Raw genomic sequence first — 18,893 nt, forward strand, 5'->3', positions numbered from 1 at the left:
ATAAAGTGGATACCTTAGGAGACTGCCTTGTCGATCTTCTTTGTGCGTCGAGTGATTCAGGGCGTAAGGTAGGTTTCCAGGAGGGGATAACCTTTTCTCGAGAGGGGCGTTCCCTGGAGGAGTTTGCCTTCATGGAGTGGATGTGGATGGGAAGTATGATGCGCAAATGGATGCGTTTGACCAACTGCATTTTCCCATCCAGGACGCCATCCAAGGTTTTGCTGAAGCGGCTGATGGCGTTCCTCAACTCCGCGATTATCTTCGTGAATAATAATTTTGTTCATTTGTTTTTTGTTTCTGTAATCCTTTTTTTGATTATATATATGATATGAATTTTACATTTTATCTTGTATGATTACCATATAAATGTGTGGTAGCTAAATTCGTCACACGTCCAAAATATAGGATTAGGATAAGTATTGGCAATATTCGTACGGAAATTAAAAAACTTAAAAACTAGAAAATTATGCCTTGACCATATTCATATTAACGTCATTTTCAAAATACTAAACAAAAACTTGGTGCGCAGACCAAGACTTAGGGCGCACAGGCCAAAAAAAAATTACATAGTTCAGATATAGCATGATGTGCTATAAGTAGTATAATAAATATTAACTAATTTAACTAAAAATAAACACTAAGTAATACTCTAGACTCTCTAAAACTCGACTAAACTACTAACCAGCAAGTGAATCGATCGACTCTAGTAAAGCTAAGTAAGTCCAGATATCGAACCCATGAGACTCTCTAAATTACGTTTATTAGCTAATTAGACTCGACTACAAAACACGACATATTAATTATATTTGTTTGGGGGTTTTATTTAAAATACTAATTTAATACTATTATTAAAAACTAATTAAGAAAGCAAGTAATTTAAACGAAAACGAAGTTTGTTATGAAAATAAGATGATGATGAGAAAACTACCTAGGCTAGACTCCCCTAAATTTCAGTAATGAATTGATTTGGGAAAATATTTAGTTATGGACTGGGATCGTAAAATAGACACTTATAAGAAAACCCAAACAGGACCCTTGACCCTTCTCAAGAGAAACCTATGGATTTCTAACAAGTTTTAACGCACACCAGTATTAAAAATCAAGTTTGCTTACATTCACCCAATTGTTTATAATTTAGTTCCTTTATACGACATCCTACCTTACAGCGCGGAAATCGAAGGCAATTTATTATACTTAATTGATTTGATAAACAATAATAAATAATCAACCCTAGACGGAATCCTTACGAAGAACTAAATCTAGCAAGATTAAATAGTAAAGACTTATCAATAACCTAGCACTTTACAGATTTTTGGTTAGCAGCACACTTAGGTTTATTTGACAATATTATTCCAATGATCTTATCACGACATCAATCATAAAATAATAAAAAACACAAAGTAATTGACCTAATAGCAATCCTATCATATGACAAACAATATTCAAGGAAAACTATGGAATAAAACTCATCAAACAATCCTAAGTATCCATACGCATCAATTAATTATAGATAAATCGTTTACTAAACCATAAAAACTATAATTAAATAAATCCCAAAATCATATCAAAACATCAAAATAAGTTCGTCATAAGCCTAGATAGTTCATGATTTAGCCTAGCATCTCAAGTTTAAACAAAACAAGCAAATAAGAATTCATGGCGACAAAATAATGAAAACGGAATAAATAAAAGATAAAACCCGTGTTCTTCGTCTTCAACTAATACGCGCAACACCAGCTGATTCTTCGACTCCAAAGCTGCCGGAAACTGCTCTCGGACTCATCGGAACCCACCAAATTCGTCTGGACTTCAAGGTCTGATTAATGGTTAGTTTAGGGGTCTTTTTATAGGCAATAGGGGTCCAAAAATAGGTTAAGTCGGTTCACAAACGAAGGTTCTGGAAATCTGGCACTGCCATCACCACGCCGCGCTGCGCGGCGGGCTCCCCCCTCCACGTCACGCGGCGCTCCATCCTAAGGGGGGGTCTGGTTCATCCTAACTGGTCCAGTTCACTCCTGGTTCGGTCCGGTTCGTTTCCTGACGCGTCAGTTATCCGCTTTGGCTTGTTTTTGCTCGTTTTTCGCCCTCTTTTCGCTGGAATTAAAACCCGAAACCTAAAACGTAAAACCATGTTAGTAGTATACAAATCTTACGAGAAACCGAACATAAAATAACAAAATATCAAATAAATGTACACGGGATTAATGTATAATAAACGTTATATCATAGCACCTTCGTAATTGTGCTACGTTCCAAGTCATGGGAATAGGAGTGTCGTCCAATTTTTTCGGCTTGTATGCCCCCTTTTCCTGTACTTCATCAATTTCGAAAGGGCCTTCCCAGGTCGGTGCCAACTTTCCTGGCAATTCAGCATTTGATGCTTCGTTACTTCGGAACACGCAATCGCCTTGGCTATACTCGTATAGTTTGACTCGTGTGTCATAGTATTTTTGGAGTTAACGTTTATATTTGCTTTAACATATTGCAGCCAACTCTCTTCTTTCTTCTAAGAGGTCTAGGTTTAATCGGAGTTCTTTTTCATTATCAGCAACCAAAAGCATTCGTGCGGATGGGACACCAACTTTGGCGGGAATCATTTCTTCCGCACCATATGTCAAACTAAACGGGGTTTCCGGGTTACTTGTTTTCATGTTGGTTCGATGTGCCCATAGAACATGAGGCAATTCATCTACCCACCCCATTCGTTTGGTTCCCAGCCATGCTTTAATGCCCTCTTTGATGCTCCTATTTGCTCGTTCTACTTGCCCGTTGGCTTGCGGGTTAGCTACCGATGTAAATACTTGATTAATGTGCAGCTCCGACAACCACTCTTGCAGGTTTTTATCGGCAAACTGAGTACTATTATCAGTGACTATCGTCTGGGGAAGACCAAAATGACAAATTATGTATTCCCATAGGAATTTTTTGACGTTTGCTGCTATGATGTGAGCAAGTGGCTTAGCTTCTACCCACTTTGTGAAGTAGTCGATCGCCACGAGTAGGAATTTGACCCGCACGGGTGCTTCTGGGAATGGTCCCATGATATCAATGGCCCACTTCTGGAAAAGCCACACTGAATTTACCGGCACCAGGTTGTTTTGTGGTCTCAAGGTTTGAGGTGTATGCCTCTGACAGGCATCGTATTTCCGGATTTCCTTGACTGCAACCATGTGCATTCCTGGCCAGTAATACCCGGCGTTCATTATCTTGGCGACGACCATCTTTGGGCCCGCGTGTAGACCATAGATTCCTTCATGGATTTCTCGGATTACGTAGTTGGATTCCTCCGTGTCTACGCATCTAAGCAACAGGCCAAAGAATGACTTTCGGAATAGAATCCCATCGTGCATTTGATACCATAACGCTTTATGACAGATCTTCCGTGCTTCCGCCTTATCTTCCGGGAGAGTACCAGAAGACAAGTAGCTCATAATGGGTTTCATCCAAGAACTTGTTCCGGTCTGGATGACCAAAACTTGGTGCTGAGGGACGGACGGAGCGTTTAAAACTTCGATAATAACGTCTCTCCCCATGTGGTCAAAACTTGTGGATGCTAGCTTGCTTAGGTGCATCCGCGGGTCAATTCTCACTTCTCTTTATGTGCACGACTATGTAAGAAGTGAACTGTTGCATGAGGTCTTTTGCTTGAGACAGATATGAGGCCATTGTGTCGTTTTTTGCCTCATAAGTCCCTGAAACTTGACTTGCTATGAGCATTGAATCAACCCAGGCTTCAAAGAATTTGACAACCGACTTTTTCGCGATCCGCAGACCGGCCAGGAAAGCTTCGTATTCTGCCTCATTGTTGGTACTTTTAAAGTTCATCTTGATAGCATAGGTGAACTCTTGGCCGTCTGGATTAATTAATTTTAAGCCTACGCCTGAACCTTCCTCACTGGATGCCCCATCCATAAATAAGATCCACTTCTGACTTTCATCAGTTGGGGTTGGGGGTTATTACTCGTACAGGCATTCCTGGACTTTGTCATATGGTATCTCTGTTAGAAAATCTGCTAAGACTTTCCCGTTTACCGCAGGCCTGGGTTTGTATTCTATAGAGTGTTCCCCCAGTTCAATTGCCCACTTGGCCAATCTTCCCGATAATCCGGGTTTTGCCAACACGCTTTTTAACTTGTAGTCTGTTAGCACGATGACGGGATGACCTTGGAAGTAACGTTTCACCTTCTTGCCGCATATACTAGCGCGAGAACCAGTTTTTCCAGCATCGAGTATCTGGTCTCGGCGTCTGCCAATGTTCTGCTGACATAGTATATCGGCGTTTGTACTGTCTTCCTGTCCGTTAGGAGAACTGCTCCTATCATAATGTCAGATGCGGATAGGTATAACGTGAGAGGTTCTCCTTCCTGAGGTGCAGTTAATGTTGGAAGTTCCATGAGACACTTCTTTACTTCGAGAAAGGCTAGTTCTGCTTCCGGTGTTCATTTGAAACGAGCCTTTTTTCAGGAAATTCCGTAGTGTGGACACGAAAGGATAAGATTTGGCTGCATGGTTCGACAGGAACCTATTCAAGGCAACCAACCTTCCATTCAATGTCTGGACTTCTTTTAACGAGGATGGGGAGGGCATACGGGCGATTGCCTAGACCTCGTCCGGGTTCGCCTTGAATCCGTCCCCTGTTACGATCACACCGAGGAACTTCCTTCTTCCATTCCGAATGAACACTTCGAAGGATTCAACTTCATGTTGATCTTTCGCAAAGTGGAAAAAACGTCTTCAATGTCTCTTAGCATTTGATCCTCTTCAATGCTTTTGATGACCAAATCATCCATGTAAACTTCAAGGTTCTAGCCTATTTGATCACGGAATGTATTGTCCATTAGACACTGATACGTGGCACCCGCGTTCTTCGGACCGAAAGGCATCATTTTATAACAAAATGTGCCTTGGTCAGTACGGAAGGCGGTTTTATCTTCGTCGCGGGCGGCCATCTGTATCTGGTGATAACCCTTGTAAGCATCTAGGAAACATTTGAACTTGAAAGGCGCTACCGCATCTACTTTAAGATCAATCTCTGGGAGTGGGTAACAATCTTTTAGACACGCTTTATTCAAATCCTTGAAATCGATACACATTCGCCATGAGCCATTGCTCTTTGGGACCATCACTGGGTTTGCAACCCATGTTTGGTATTGAATTTCGCCGATGATCCCGGCACGCAGTAGGTCTTTCACCTGCTCAATCATGGCTTTTGTTTGTTCAGGTCCCATCTTCCTTTTCTTTTGAACGATTGGTGTATACACCGGATTGAACCATAACCGATGTTCTAAAATTTCCCGCGGAACGCCTGTCATATCTGAAGGCTTCCAGGCAAACATATTAGCGTTCTTGATCAACAATTGTTTCAAAAAGACCCGTACTGTTTCTGAGATAGTTGCCCCGATAACAACAGTCTATTTTGGGAATTCCGGGTTGACAACACATTTCTCAGGCTCTAATCGCAGTGCCTTCTTAGGGACCTTCGCAGGCTTCGATCCTTCTGTCGCGTAACAATGCTTGTTGACTCGAATGATGTCTATCCCTGTTCGTGTGGGTACTCCCACAGCGCCATGTGCCGTGGAAGGATTCGCGTTGAAATCGCCAATTGCTTCCTGCCCTAAAATGATGTCATGTTTAGATCTCGCGGGCAGGATGAGGAAATTAACGTCCTCATTCCTTGTATGAATTGCATCACTTAGCATGACTGGGAATGTTATGACCCCCTTAGGATGCAAAACTTCATACTCGAACCTGGAAACTGGGGCGTGCACAGGTTTCAACTTCGCTTTGTCTTCATCATCCAACTGTTTAAAGCATTGTTTATACATTATGTCGGATGTACTCCCCATGTCGAAGAAGACATATTGAGAACGATAATGACCAAACAGAGCTGTGACGATTAGAGGTTGCTTCATGCATGGGCCTCCTTTCACTCTTGGAAAGATTACAAGCTCACTTTTCCATTCATCCACATCCGCCTCCATCCGCTTGAACTTCCGAGTAGGCCCCCCTTGAATCATGTGGACATTCAAGTCTTTGATCTGCTTTCGCGGGGGACCTTTGTCTGCGGGAGTCGCGTTTCTCCGTGGGCCTTGCCACACGTTTTTGAGTAGATGCTCAAGCTTACCAGATTTTATGGCGGATTCAATTTCATTTTTCAAACTTATGCACTCGTTTGTGTCATGCCCAATGTCTTCATGGAACATGAGTGCTTGTTCGGATTCAGGTTCACCCGCTTAATCAGCGGTTGAGGTTTCTTAAATTCGACGTTCCCTGTTGTCAGAATTTCGGACGCGGTTTTTATCAAGGGAGTCCAATGTTGCCGGTCAGACTTGCCCGCTTTTCTGTCTTTCTGTTTCTGCCCGATTAGTGATCTGGCATCAAACTGCTTGGGAGAGTTTTCTGGGGGCTGAATCCTTGACCATATTGAACCCTTATCTTCCTTTTTGGGCTGATTGTTCCGAGGCTCAGCTTTTGCGTGTTGTTTCGGTGCTTCCCGCCCTAATAACTTTTCTGTGGCTGCAAAGACCTTGGCTGCGGACATGATTCCGTCCCAAGTCTGAGGCATACCATCCCGGCCTGTCAAACATCTAACCATCTCTGGGCTCTTTGCGTTTACTCGGAATGCTCCCCTCAGCATATCTTCACTGATTCCACCGATATTCAAGCTTTCATAGTTGAATCTGGTGATATAACTTTCTAGCGATTCGTTGTCCCGGCGGACAACACTTAGAATCTCTGAAGGGTCATGAGAATGCTTACTCTGCTGACTAAAACGCTGTGAAAATTTTGCAATTTGGTCGTCCCAGCTTTTGATTTGTCAATCTAGTAATTTCTCAAACCACTCTCTGGCTGCTCCTATTAGTGTTAATGCGAACATGTGACACCAATAAGGCAGCGTCCATCCACTCACTCCGCTAACCGCTGTGAAGTTCAATAAGTGATCGCTCAGGGTGTAACACCCCGCAGCCGCAGCGGAAACGTAAACGGGATGCAACAGACACCTCTGATATCATCCACATTGTTTATAAAGAAAACTGAATACATTAATATACTTCAAATTACATTATCTTGTATTTCATTACCGTCTAGGTGATACACACATCATACAATACGATACACAATTCTATTTGTTATAATATATCCTAACATCCTGCATGCAAATCTTACACACATCAAGCACTTAGCACGTAAGCAATCACTTCATCTTAGTTGTACCTGAAAAGCATGTGAGAAAACAGGTCAACTACGAATAGTTTGTGAGTTTCCCAATTTGAGTAAACCATGATAAATCCATATCAAAAAATTATATTATCTGGGGACACTGTTAACCAAGTACTGTAGTCATTCCGGGGGCAATGTTAACCCAGAATTACGATATAATTATGCTGAGCCCACAAGTAAAACCTCTGACTATCACACACAACCCCCGTGGCATATCCCCCGCCCACGGACCCGTGGCATATCCCCCGCCCACGGACTTGCCCCAAACCGCTATGTCTAACACTACATAGCAAAATATATATCAACAACAAAATAGACATGTGCAACTGGCTGGGAAACATCAGCAAATCCATGCCGGACCAGTTGGGTTTGTCACACCAATAGTACTATCCACACTCTACCGGCTTTCAGTTAATCACTCGTGTTCCGGGGCCTTAGAATGTTAGCAACTCAGACAATTACCATCTTAGTACATTTCCGTACGATTCCCGTACAATAAAAATATATAAATCCACGCAAATCCATGCGTTCAGTATGTATTTAAACATTTCAGTAATAACATGCTTCCGCCCCAAGAATCTATTTAAAAACAATTCAGAAAAAGGGGCTCGTGAAACTCACCTTAGCACATGCAAGCAGGTAACAACAATCATTATCAGTTAACACGTCCAATCTGTAATATGATCCCTACGATCGTTACTATACACTCATTATTAATATAACTTTAACCAAGTTAACCGGTACATCTGGGGACACTGTTAACCCAGCACTGTACCCGTTCTGGGGGCAATGTTAACCCAGAAACACTTCTCCGGACTCAGATTGTGATGTCGTTTAGAGTTCCATGGTCACAACTACTATTAGTCGTTTTTCTCGTTTTCCGTGCCTAGCACGGTTATCCGTTTTTACGTTTCAAAAATGAGTTTGGTCACACACGACCCGAAAGTAGTGGTTGACTGATAATTTAATTAAAGTTGTGAGATTTGAGCTCGGTTTAGACGCCCCGATTGGCCGCGGGTCCCGTTTCCGTCTTTGACGTACCGGAAACTGTTAAATCGGACAAAAATTACTCAAATCATCCAAATTATTTTCGGATGATTTATTTTTACTTGTTTAACTCATTTATATGAAAATAGTTCATTTTTAGGGTTTTTATACACCAGTCACCTCGCTTAAGCGAACTTCACCGGTTTACGCGTTTTAACTTTAAAAGTTTGATAATTAGCACAAATAATTACCCGTTTAATCTCGAATCTTGAAATTTTGCACAACCACTTTTTGACAGTGGGGAATTTTATAAAAATATTTCCAGAATTAATTTTTATATTTAAAATTTATTTATCTATTTTTAAACACTATTTAAACACTAAATATGTCGTAAATACCAAACGATCTTAGAAAAATCCCAAATTTCTCCTGGATGTCCCCTGCCATCCACATAGTCCCCTGTAATTTTTCCAGAACCAAAATCTTCTTTTACATGCCATTTTCACTAAAACCGAGCTAGAAAACCCTAGAACTCGTTTAACCAAAAAGCCTACTTAGACTTCTCCAAAGGACCTCAAATTTTGTGTGTCACTTATACATGATATAAAAAGCTTATATGCAATTTTCCAGAATTTTTCATGATATTTAACTATTTTTCACCATTTTTGGCCAAAACCGAGCATTAAATTCACCAAATATTCATCCTTTGTCCAAAAATTACCAAAAATTCACAAAACTCTTATTTTCATATGTATAACATCCCTGTAAAATTTCATGACCTAACTCTAAACCATCAACAATCTGTCCCAAAACACATACACCGAACATAACCGAATATACCTTTCGTTTTCCGCCACTACAAGCTACAAACTCGTCTTTCCGCCTTATCTACCACTAAACACAGAGCCTACAAACAACATACCACAATACCAAGCAAGTTACACTCACGATCAAGCCATTTCTTTCATGGTTTCGGTTATGATTCCAAAAACAAAGATTTAACCGTAAATATTCGTTTTTGATTCGTTTAACTCCTTTCTTGGACCAAGATCCCTTGTATAACCCGTATACATCACTTGATCATGCAAGAATCGGTTTTCATCTTAGAAACCTCATTTTCTTGCAAATAAACTCAAGAAACGAAGATGGAAACGTGAATAACTCGATCATTACCTCGTTTTCCTTGCTAGAACTCTCGGTTTTTGGATGAAATTGTTGAGAGAAGATGAAGATTGTTGAAATGTTTTGATGAAAAAAGAAATAAGGGCTTGGGGTAACACCCCTAAGTCCGATCGGTTTGGTTAGGGGGGTGGGGTGGGACCCACCTCTCCATTCTAGGCCACATGTTTGGATTCTCGTAATCCGGATAATGTTTTGGATAATCTGGTTCAGTTCGTTTTTCGGTTAAATGTTTAATTCGGCTTAAAACGAGGCTAAAACGGTCGTTTTTCGGCTAAAAATGAAATTTATATAAAACCACTTTAAAAAACTTAAACCATGACTTTTATTAACTTAAAATACCATGTTATTAATTATCGCGCATCTTTTTCGGCTTGATCGATCATCTCTTGCTCGGTTTGGTATTAAAGGTTTCGTTTAATGTACCGACGTACCATTAAATCGAAATTCTTTTTCTGTGCTTTAATTCACTTATCCCGAAGCTTTAGTACTTCGTAAACATCACTAAATATTATAGATATCGTTTATAATTGAACCCTCGATTCGTTCGGGTTTCAATAACTATCGATCGATTGATCGCATATTCAATACGACGAATTATATATTCACGTACAATCAATACAGTGAACCATGTATTCTCGTATAATTACTGTGGTAATTCACGTACCCGACATTAAATATGACGTAACTATTGTCTACCGGTTAGGGTATACCGGGTTTCGTCGGAATCGTTACACAGGGCGGTCATCCCATTGTACTTTCCCAAATTACTTGGAATTTTAATATTCGTTGGGAAAGGTGCAGTGGCTATTCGTGGAATGAACTTTGACATTTCCGCGAACGCAGCGGGATGGTATGGTTTGGTGAAATCCTCCTCTGCATCGCTAAAGTATTCAGCATGCTTTGCCGATGGTCTGGGACGGCTAGAAGTTTCCCTACCATAGTCCCAGCTGTCGTCACTCACGTAACCCTCTTTTGGCTGAAACACCTCTTTTTGTCGAGCATCTCGTGGGGTTTTGTGAGATGGGGTACGCTGAGTGTGGTGACTTCTCTCGCGGCTTTTCGTGAGCGACCGACCAACTGATCGAGAGTTGTCTTCCAACTCTAGATCTTGGGTGCGTCGGAATGCTGGTGGTGGTGATGGAGAGGGTGAGTCATAAGTCAGTGTTCTGGCTTGTACCTGATCTCTTCTGATTCTTCGCTCATACTCCTCTTTCAGCCGTTGTTTTTCTTTTTGGTACCACTCTTCATGGGTAAGAATATTTTTTCCAGATCTGGTCTGGTAAACTCTTGTTTCATCCCCATCATGTCTGGGAAATTCTCTGGCTCCGTCTTCCAGAGCCGGAGTATGAGTGGTCCGTTGAATCTTTATAACCTTATGCCTCGGGAACTCTCCGGCCCTGTCTTCCAAGACCGGAGTTCGGGTGTTCCTATGAGGCACAAAGTCTTCAAACCTTGGAACTTCTCCGGGTCTATTCTCGAAGACCGGAGTTCGAGTGCTCCGGCGAAGTTCATCCGACACATGTCCTTCATGGACTGGATCGTCCAGAATTTGAGTACGATGGGATCTCGCCGGAGTGGCAGAAGGCTGTGGGTTCTGACTCATCTTCAGATCATAGTGAATCGGAAAAACCGTAAAAAACCGTGAATCTAGCTAAAACCGGATGGCGCCAACGAATAAACACTGGATCAAACTGGATATTCCGATCCGATATTTCCCTAGATGTGAGTTTACTGAAAGCGCTATGAGAACAGATCCAAGCTAGTGCCTGCAAAACAAAGCACCGTTGAGTCTCGTTACGGGAAGGACAAAGTGGGGGGGTCTTCCCGTAACCACCCTCCGGCGTGAGAATAAGTATTGTACTTTGATCGGAATAAAGTATAATACGGTGAGTGATTGCTTAAGGCTTGAGAGTGTGAATGAATATCTTGAAGAGATGATCTTCGTATTTATAGCCGAATGTGGGGGAAGGTGATTGGTGGAGTTGTCACTATCGATTTATTCCCTCTCTACCTGAATGGACACGTTTCGAGCCTATATTGGATGTGACAGCCTGGACCCGTTTATGGGGCAGCCATTACCTGTGCACGTCGTGGGATGGCCATTACGTGTCCAGATGTCATCTTTCTATTGGCCGATGTCGCTATCAGGAGGTATTATGGGAATCTTCTAGAAATAGTTTGTTACAACTGCTCTTCCATATTACGTGGGGATCATACGTGTGATGAGTCCCTTGTATTGTTTGCGAATTCCTTCCGCGGATGCTCGCATGGTAATCCGCAGGTTTTAGTGGAGATCCGCGAAGCATGTCTTGGACTGTGGATGGCTTTGCCGGTCCACGTGTTCCTTGCGCGGATGTCTTTTGACTATCCACGGGTCATATAAGGGATCCGTGGGTAGCGGATGTCTTTTGACGATTCGCGGGTCGGATAAGGGATCCGTGGGTAGCTTTGCTACCCTCCCTCTATAAGAGTGTTAAGTTACTCGGTAGAATTCTTGAAATCACCCTTTGCATATGTTAAAACTAAGACCTAATAATTAAGGTTTTTTTCTCTTTTTATGTTTTCCTAGTTCCTCTTATTATATGTTCCTAGTTCCACTGTTTAATTACCCAATATCATATTCATCTAAAATAAATACGCATTTCAAAATTTGTTTCCCAATCACAGAAGGTTCATGTCAAATTGTCCTTCTCAAGGATACCTTGTTCATAAATATGAATTTATTGGCCTTTGTAGATTGCATTACGAGCAACCCTTAAACATTGTACTATGGGCGTTCATTGACTAATTCGGTTGAAATCGAAAACCATACCGAATTCAGGTAATTCGAAGTTGAACTAAAAGGATTCAGAATTCAGTTCAACCGAACATATTGTTTTTACCATTATTTATTTGTTGTTGGATTTTGGACTAAATAATACATTGGGCTAAAACTATTATTGTATTGAGCTAAACGACAGAATTTAAATAGCCGTTATTTGTTATTCCTATTTCGTTTCTCGGATTATTGGGGTTGAATTGAAACTAATAATAAGCGATTTTATAATTCGGTTCGACTTTTGGTTTAACTGGTTTAGATTGAACAGAAAAATAAAACCACATCTAGCGTCATCTGTCTACACATGTTTATGTCCATGTAAATAGGCCCAAAGTGTACCACGAAGATGACCATTTAACTTGTCACGTTTAAGACTGTCGAAGTGCCAAAATCGTAATCAATATCACCATCCCCATCTTTTATTTGGCATGTCAATCAAAGCTATTAAGACATAACCCGGTTAACATCATACCCGACCAGCGGTTCACTCGGTTCCCCCAAGTTCAAATTTTGAATTTTGTAACATTTATTAATATTGTAACCTCCTTGTATTAATTGTATTTACTTTCCTTTATCTTGGCCACAAATTATGTATTTATCTTAGCTATCCTCTTGTATATGTAACCTTCCATTGTAAATGAAAAAATCAAGTTGATTGACCATCATTTTATATGGTATCAGATCGGTAAAAAAAAATTCCGGCCAGAATTCTTCCTATTCCGGCAAACCGCAACCTCCGGCCACCGGTTTTACCCACCCACATATTTTCAGCCAGCAACCATGTCGTCCATAAACACTGATTCCGGCCCTGTTGCCACCACTCTAACACCCTCAAACTCCTCCCTAACCATTGTCCAATTCCCTCAATCCTTAAAACTACTTTCCAACAATTTCTTAAGTTGGAAAACCCAAGTTGAAGCCCTTCTTCATGGCCTGGACTTATACAAGTTCATCGACGGCTCACACCCTTCTCCCGAACCTGCCACTGATGAGGCTGGAAAACATACCGCTGCCTACTCTAATTGGTTCCGACAAGATAGTTTGTTGTATGGCGCACTAGTCGGAAGCTTATCACCCACTATCGTACCCCTCGTCACTAATTCCGCCTCTTCTCTCGAGGCGTGGAAGATATTATCCAACACATACGCTTCCACTTCACGTGGACACATTAAGAAATTGCAATACCGCATCAAACAATCTGTCAAAACCCATGAACAACCAATAACCGAATACATGCATGCCATTAAAACCATAGCCGACGAGCTCGCTATCCTCGGGAAACCTATGGATCCCGAAGACATAATCGATATAGTTCTTAAAGGACTTGACCAAACCGCATACAAATCCATCATTGAATCCACCCATGCTCGAGACAACCCCATATCATTCCATGAACTACATGAGAAACTCATTAATCATGAGTTATCTCTTGCTCAACAAAACCCACCCACGACCAACATACACCAGCCAACAACTGCCTTTGTGGCCCATACCCGGCAATCCTCCAAACCATGGCACAACATAAACCAATCCGCCAACTATAACAAAACTGATGGTATACTTCCCACACCAACTCAATCATCCCTTCGTCCTTTTTTGGGAAAATGCCAATTTTGCTTCAAACAAGGACATTCCTTAACTTCTTGTTATTCCTTCAAGAAACAATATCCCCAAGTGGCCCTACCATCTCACCCTAAATCAAGCAAACCTCAAGCTCACATGATGGGAGTCTCAAATAAAGATGCCAACAGCACCCCTTGGCTCTTTGATAGTGGTGCTTCCCACCATATCACCAATGGCATCAATGCCTTATCTCTACACACACCTTATGATGGAACCGATGAACTTATCATCGATTGCAACTCCAATCGAATTCTTCTCCGGGGAACGGCTAGTCGTGGGATATATGAACTTCGTTCAACATCACCACCATCACTTTTTTATGCGCATTCTAATAAATCAATCTCTTGGCACCATCGTCTTGGACATCCACATCTCCAAGTTTTAAAAGTTTTATCATCTATTATTCCTAATATTAATGTTTCAAACACTAGTTGTAATTCTTGTTGCATTAAAAAAAGTCACAAATTACCATTTCATAATTCTTCTCTTACATCCACAACACCTCTACAATTTATATTTTCCGATGTATGGACATCCCCAATATTATCAATTGATGGCTACAAATATTACATCATATTTGTAGATCATTTTACCAAATACATTTGGATTTATCCTTTAAAACATAAATCCGACTCTCTCACCACCTTCATTCGTTTTCAACGTCTTGTCAAAAACTATTTCCAAACCAAAATAAAACAATTATTTACCGACAACAGCGGCGAATACATAAAACTTGCAACTCACCTATCTTCTTGTGGTATCACTCATCTTACTTCTCCACCCCATACTCCCGAACATAACGGCTATGCTGAACGACGACATCGTCACATAGTCGAAACCGGTCTCACTCTCCTCTCACATACCCACATACCTTTAAAATTTTGGCCTTTTGCATTTACCACCGCAACCTACTTAATTAATCGTTTACCCACATCTACACTCCAAAATGATTCACCTTATTATCGTCTTTTCAAAAAGATTCCCGACTATGAAAAATTAAGGAATTTTGGTTGTTTGGCATACCCTGGGCTTCGTCCATATTCACATCATAAATTACAGTCTTGATCTAAGCCTTGTATCTTCATAGGCTACTCTTCCTCTCAAAGTACATATCACCTTCTTGAGCCAATAACTAACAAAATATATACCTCAAGACATGTTCATTTTGTAGAGACAACTTTCCCATACCCCACCTTAACTCACACAACACCCACACCTACAACAGATCCAAACACATAGTTGAAAATCACTATCATTCAACAATCTCCAAACCCTCCCCCCTCCCCAACGTTTGACCCATCCACCACTCCATCCAATACCGAAAACCACACTCAAAGCCAATCAACATCTCAAACATCATCTGCCGCTTCAACCCCTACTACTACTAGTACCACTTTCCCTACAGCCCAAACTGAAAACCCACTCCCTTCACCAAATTTATCTACAACACCCTCACCTATTTCAAGCCCAACATAAACTAATAACTCACACACCACTACCCTTCCTCTGAAAATTGAAAGACAAACCCACAACACACGTAAAACAAACTCAAAATATCACAATAATGACTTCTTACTTTACCACTCTATTGTTCAACCATTTCCCGAACCCTCAAACATTACCCAAGCCCTTAAACAACCTCACTGGCGAAAGGCAATGCAAGATGAACATGAAGCCTCATTCGTAACCAAACATGGACCCTCGTTCCCCGCGAATCCATTCCTAACCTTGTTGGCTGTAAATGGGTTTTTCGCACAAAATTTAAACCTGACGGTTCCGTTGACCGTTTAAAAGCCCGATTAGTTGCAAAAGGTTTTAATCAACGACCGGGAATTGATTATATTGAAAATTTTAGTCCGGTTGTTAAACTCGCATCACTTCGACTTGTTCTTGCATTAGCCGCCTGTCATAATTGGTCCTTACGACAACTTGACATCAATAATGCCTTTCTTCAAGGCACACTCACCGAATCTGTTTACATGTCTCAACCACCCGGGTTCATTGACCCGTCTCTCCCAAATCACGTCTGCAAACTAAACAAGGCTATCTATGGTCTTCGACAAGCGTCCCGCGCTTGGTATGACGAACTCAAATCGTTCCTCATCTCCAATAATTTCAAACCCACTATTTCTGATCCCTCTCTTTTCATTCATCGTTCCACCACCTCCCCCATTTATATTTTAGTATATGTTGATGACATTATCATCACCGGTCCTAACCCGTCTCTTATTTCCTCTTTCATAAACTCTCTTGCCAACAAATTTTCCCTAAAAGATTTTGGCAACCTTTCTTATTTTCTAGGTATCGAAGTTCTTCCCCACTCTGATGGTCTTTTTCTTTCCCAAAGCAAATACATACTCGATCTTCTTAATAAAACCAACATGAGTGATTGCAAACCAGCAACTACACCTGTGACAACATCGGTCCATTATAACACCACTGATGGGTCACAATTACCTAGTCCTACCGAATATAGGTCCATCGTTGGGGCTTACAATACTATCTTTAACCCATCTTGATGTTGTTTTCGCAGTAAACAAATTGTCACAATTCATGCATCGCCCAACAAATATTCATTGGGACGCCCTAAAACGATTGCTTCGTTATTTACATGGTACACTTCATCATGGTTGGCTTATTCGTCGTAATTCACCTTTGCAATTACATGCCTTTACGGATGCGGATTGGGCGGGTGACAAGAAAACCTATAGAAGTACAACGGGATACATTGTTTATCTTGGTTCAAACCCTATTGCATGGACTTCTAAGCGACAACCAACTTTGGCTCGTTCATCTACAGAAGCTGAATTTCGAGCGGTTGCGTCAACTACAACCGAGGTACAGTGGATTATTTCTCTAATGACCGAGCTTGGTTACAAATCTACAGTCACTCCAACTATTTATTGTGATAACCTCAGTGCAACCCACTACTCGGCGAATCCTATCTTTCACTCACGAATGAAACATTTAGCTCTTCATTTTCATTTTGTTCGTGAAAAGGTGCAAACAGGTATTATACGGGTAACCCATATTAAAGGAGATGATCAATTAGCAGATGCTTTAACTAAACCATTGCTCAAACCACGCTACCACGAGTTATTATCCAAGATCGGACTTCTCTCTCGGTCGTCCATCTTGAGGGGCGATATTAAGACATAACCCGGTTAACATCATACCCGACCTGCGGTTCACTCGGTTCCCCCCAAGTTCAAATTTTGAATTTTGTAACATTTATTAATATGTAACCTCCTTGTATTAATTGTATTTACTTTCCTTTATCTTGGCCACAAATTATGCCTTGATCTTAGCTATCCTTTTGTATATGTAACCTTCCATTGTAAATGAAAAAATCAAGTTGATTGACCATCATTTTATAAAAACGACCCAAATACAAATATCTTCTTTTTATTAGAAGCAACTAGCAAACGTTGTCAGGATAATCCCATATAAATTGCTCGTTTCATGAAGTTGGAGTAAATCTTGTACCAAAAACACATAAATTTGTTGGATTTAACACCAATTACTAACAAATTACAAACTATTGTCGCTAAGTAGCAAGAGGTAAGATGGTGGCCAATGCATTCCTCATAATCCCACATAGCCAGCAAGTAACCGAACCCACATCAATATTTCGTTAGGATAAACCAACAAACGTTGATACCCCAAATATAAATATCTCAAGCGGCACAGTTCGAACATGCAAATTTTGATCGCTAACTACGATCTGAGAAATGACAAACTGTCACACCCGGCCCTGAACGGCGGAAACAGCCGGGCGCGCGCGAGTGGGGATTGATAATTAAGCACGGGCCATTGCAAACATTCAAAGTAAGATTTTCGTTGCGCATGAAATGTTTAATACAAATACATTACATTGTTTAAAGATTACATAAAAACATCCAAGTATAAAAACTGTTGAAGATTTCCACGCCATATCCCCTTTGCGTGGCGGGAACAACCGCGCGCATCGAAGGGATAGAACTAAAATCTTCCAAAAAGCTAGTTTTAGATGTTCAGCGTGAGGTGCTCTAAGTGTGACTCCATGCGCTACCTAGTTATCTCCTGAAAGACACGTAAAACATTTGAATCAGTATAAACTGAGTGAGTTCACAAGTTTTAGTAACTTGATAAATCGTATTGCATCATAGTCTTGATAAAAATCATTCTAAAACATAATTCTGATAGCATCATTGAAACACATGCTTAGTAAGACATAGTTCTGATAACGTTTACTTTGATAAATCCGTCCCGCGGGTTACGCGCGAACATTTCTGAGAACCGTGCTCGTCTGTGTAAGTGGCGCTGCCACTACGAGTAAATAATACCTTCCCGCGGGTTACGCGCGGACATTTCTGAGAACCGTGCTCGTCTGTGTAAGTGGCGCTGCCACTACGAGCGAATAATACCGTCCCGCGGGTTACGCGCGGACATTTCTGAGAACCGTGCTCGTCTGTGTAAGTGGCGCTGCCACTACGAGCGAATAATACCGTCCCGCGGGTTACGCGCGGACGTTGTGCCGGAAAACAAGGCGCTCGTCTGCGTAAGAGGAGCGACCTCTACTAGCGGGCTCAATCCCATAGTACTGCCCCGTGACATGCTAGGCACTCGTCTGTGTAAGAGGTGCGACCCCTACGAGTGGGCGGATCAAACCAGCAGTCCCTACCCTTAGAGTTCCAATGGTAAAGTGATCACTTACTCGAATCTGGTGCACTAACATCGAAAACCATAGATAACCGCTTGCATTGCTCATCATGAAACATAATTTAAACACATAATCGCTTGCATAGCTTGTAAGTATACCATGATAAAACATTATTTCAGTACGTGTCCCTCGCCCCGAAAACAGTTTAAAAATAGTGAAAACAGTGAAAATAGGGGCTGTGAGACTCACCTGTGGTTCTTGTTAAGGGATTAATCGAGATTCGGGTTTTCTTGGTGTTGGCCTCGGAATTGAAGGTCTAGAATACGATTAAATAACAAGTATATATATATTAAGATCAAGAAATAGGAGAATATAAGGGTTGGAAAGTAGATCTCAGGGTTATAATCTCGGCTTACCTAG

At 41.3% G+C, this 18,893-nt stretch overlaps 1 protein-coding gene across 1 annotated transcript; it reads right to left on the reverse strand.

The window, feature by feature from the left end:
- Nucleotides 1-3,579: 3,579 nt before the first annotated feature.
- On the reverse strand, nt 3,580-3,912 carry LOC143587638 (uncharacterized). Its single transcript, XM_077068875.1, has one exon. It carries the CDS (start codon nt 3,910-3,912, stop codon nt 3,580-3,582), a length of 333 nt encoding a protein of 110 aa, XP_076924990.1.
- Between the last annotated feature and the right edge of the window lie 14,981 nt (nt 3,913-18,893).

The sequence above is a fragment of the Bidens hawaiensis genome, unplaced genomic scaffold, assembly GCF_021521415.1.
Source record: "Bidens hawaiensis isolate Kalapana, Puna unplaced genomic scaffold, B.hawaiensis_p1.1 tig00035719_1, whole genome shotgun sequence".
In the NCBI taxonomy this organism is placed as follows: Eukaryota; Viridiplantae; Streptophyta; class Magnoliopsida; order Asterales; family Asteraceae; genus Bidens; species Bidens hawaiensis.